A 1,801-nucleotide genomic window follows, 5' to 3' on the forward strand; every position below is an offset into this window, starting at 1 on the left:
CTAATGCAGTAACTAAAGAAAGAGATCCTGAATGTATGGCAGACCCTAATGCAGTAACTAAAGAAAGAGGTCCTGAATGTATGGCAGACCCTAATGCAGTAACTAAAGAAAGAGATCCTGAATGTATGGCAGACCCTAATGCAGTAACTAAAGAAAGAGATCCTGAATGTATGGCAGACCCTAATGCAGTAACTAAAGAAAGAGGTCCTGAATGTATGGCAGACCCTAATGCAGTAACTAAAGATAGGGATGACAGATGTGGGGTAGACTGTGATGCAATAACTAAAGGGAGAAGTAATGAATGTATGGTAGACAGTAATGCAGTAATTCACAAAACAAAAGACAAATGTACAAAAGACAGCAATGTTTCTCATGCAAATAAAAAACAGAATCGTAGAAATGTTGGTTTGCATTCAGATCTGTCTGTGAAAGATTTATCCAACATGTGTTTAGTTAAAGTTAACTATTCAGTAGAGGAAGAAGATGATGGAGTAAATGTTGAGGATAAGATTAATGATGGTGATGGGCCTGCTAGAGAAGAGAAATATCAGGGGTCTGTGATTAACAGGAATGCTGAGAGAACATTACGTCATGCTAGACAAAAACAATATGAAGAGAGGAAAACGACGAGACAGAAACAACTGGTATGTATGCAAATATATTCTTCTGAAAGAGTACACATTACATGTACGAGAATTTACTTATTTATTTAAAGCCGATGATTCACTCTGTTCATCATCATCATCATCATCATCATCATCGTTTAACGTCCGCTTTCCATGCTAGCATGGGTTGGACGATTTGGCTGAGGACTGGTGAACCAGATGGCTACACCAGGCTCCAATCTGATTTGGCAGAGTTTCTACAGCTGGATGTCCTTCCTAACACCAACCACTCCGAGAGTGTCAGGCAGTACTGGCAACGGCTATGCTCAAAATGGTGTATTTTACGTGCCACCTGCACAGGAGCCAGTCCAGCGGCACTGGCAACGATCTCACTCGAATGACTTTTCACGTGCCAGTAAGGTGACACTGGTAACAATCATGCTCGAATGGTGCTCTTAGCACACCACTGGTACAGGTGCCATCAAGATTTCGCTTTCACTTGCCCCAACAGGTCTTCGCAAGCCGAGTTTAGTGTCCAATGAAGGAGACGTTGGCATGGCGGTCAGAATTTCCCAATTTATGCATTTCACCTGGTAGCACCCCCGCCACATGTATGTATGTATAATAATAATAACAATAATAATAATCCATGAATGGAATTTATAAATATTTTAATGCATTTTTACGCACGTTTCCACAAATTATGTAGCGATGCATTAAGATATTTATAAATTCCATCCATGGATTATTATTATTATTATTATTATTATTAAGGTGACGAGCTGGCAGAATCATTAGTGCACTGGACAAAATACTTAGTGGTATTTCGTTCGTCACTATGTTCTGAGTTCAAATTCCACCGAGGTCAACTTTATCTTTCATCCTTTAGGGGTCGGTAAAATAAGTACCTGTTGAAAACTGGGGTTGATGTAATCAACTCATTCTCTCCCCCGAAATTGCTCCCCTTGTGGCAAAATTTGAAACCGTTACTATTATCATTATTATTATTATTATTATTATTATTATTATTATTATTATTATTATTACTACTACTACAACTACCACTACTATATATATCCTACATTATATCAGTGCAACCCCAAAAAACTGTTATTCATCATCATCATCATCATTTAACGTCTGCCTTCCATGCTAGCATGGGTTGGACGCTTTGACTGAGGACTGGCGAGCCAAAT

General features: G+C 38.8%; 1 protein-coding gene across 1 annotated transcript in view; it reads left to right on the forward strand.

Moving 5' to 3' along the window:
- The window catches only part of LOC106872983 (uncharacterized), a 30,826-nt gene extending 29,050 nt beyond the window's left edge, over positions 1-1,776 (forward strand). Inside the window, exon 9 of the mRNA XM_052967993.1 lies at positions 25-1,776. Within this exon, the coding sequence (XP_052823953.1) occupies positions 25-713 (689 nt within the window). The 3' untranslated portion in view covers positions 714-1,776. The remainder of the gene's footprint in view (positions 1-24) is intronic.
- Positions 1,777-1,801: the final 25 nt, after the last annotated feature.

Source organism: Octopus bimaculoides, chromosome 5 (genome assembly GCF_001194135.2).
Source record: "Octopus bimaculoides isolate UCB-OBI-ISO-001 chromosome 5, ASM119413v2, whole genome shotgun sequence".
NCBI classification, from domain to species: domain Eukaryota; kingdom Metazoa; phylum Mollusca; class Cephalopoda; order Octopoda; family Octopodidae; genus Octopus; species Octopus bimaculoides.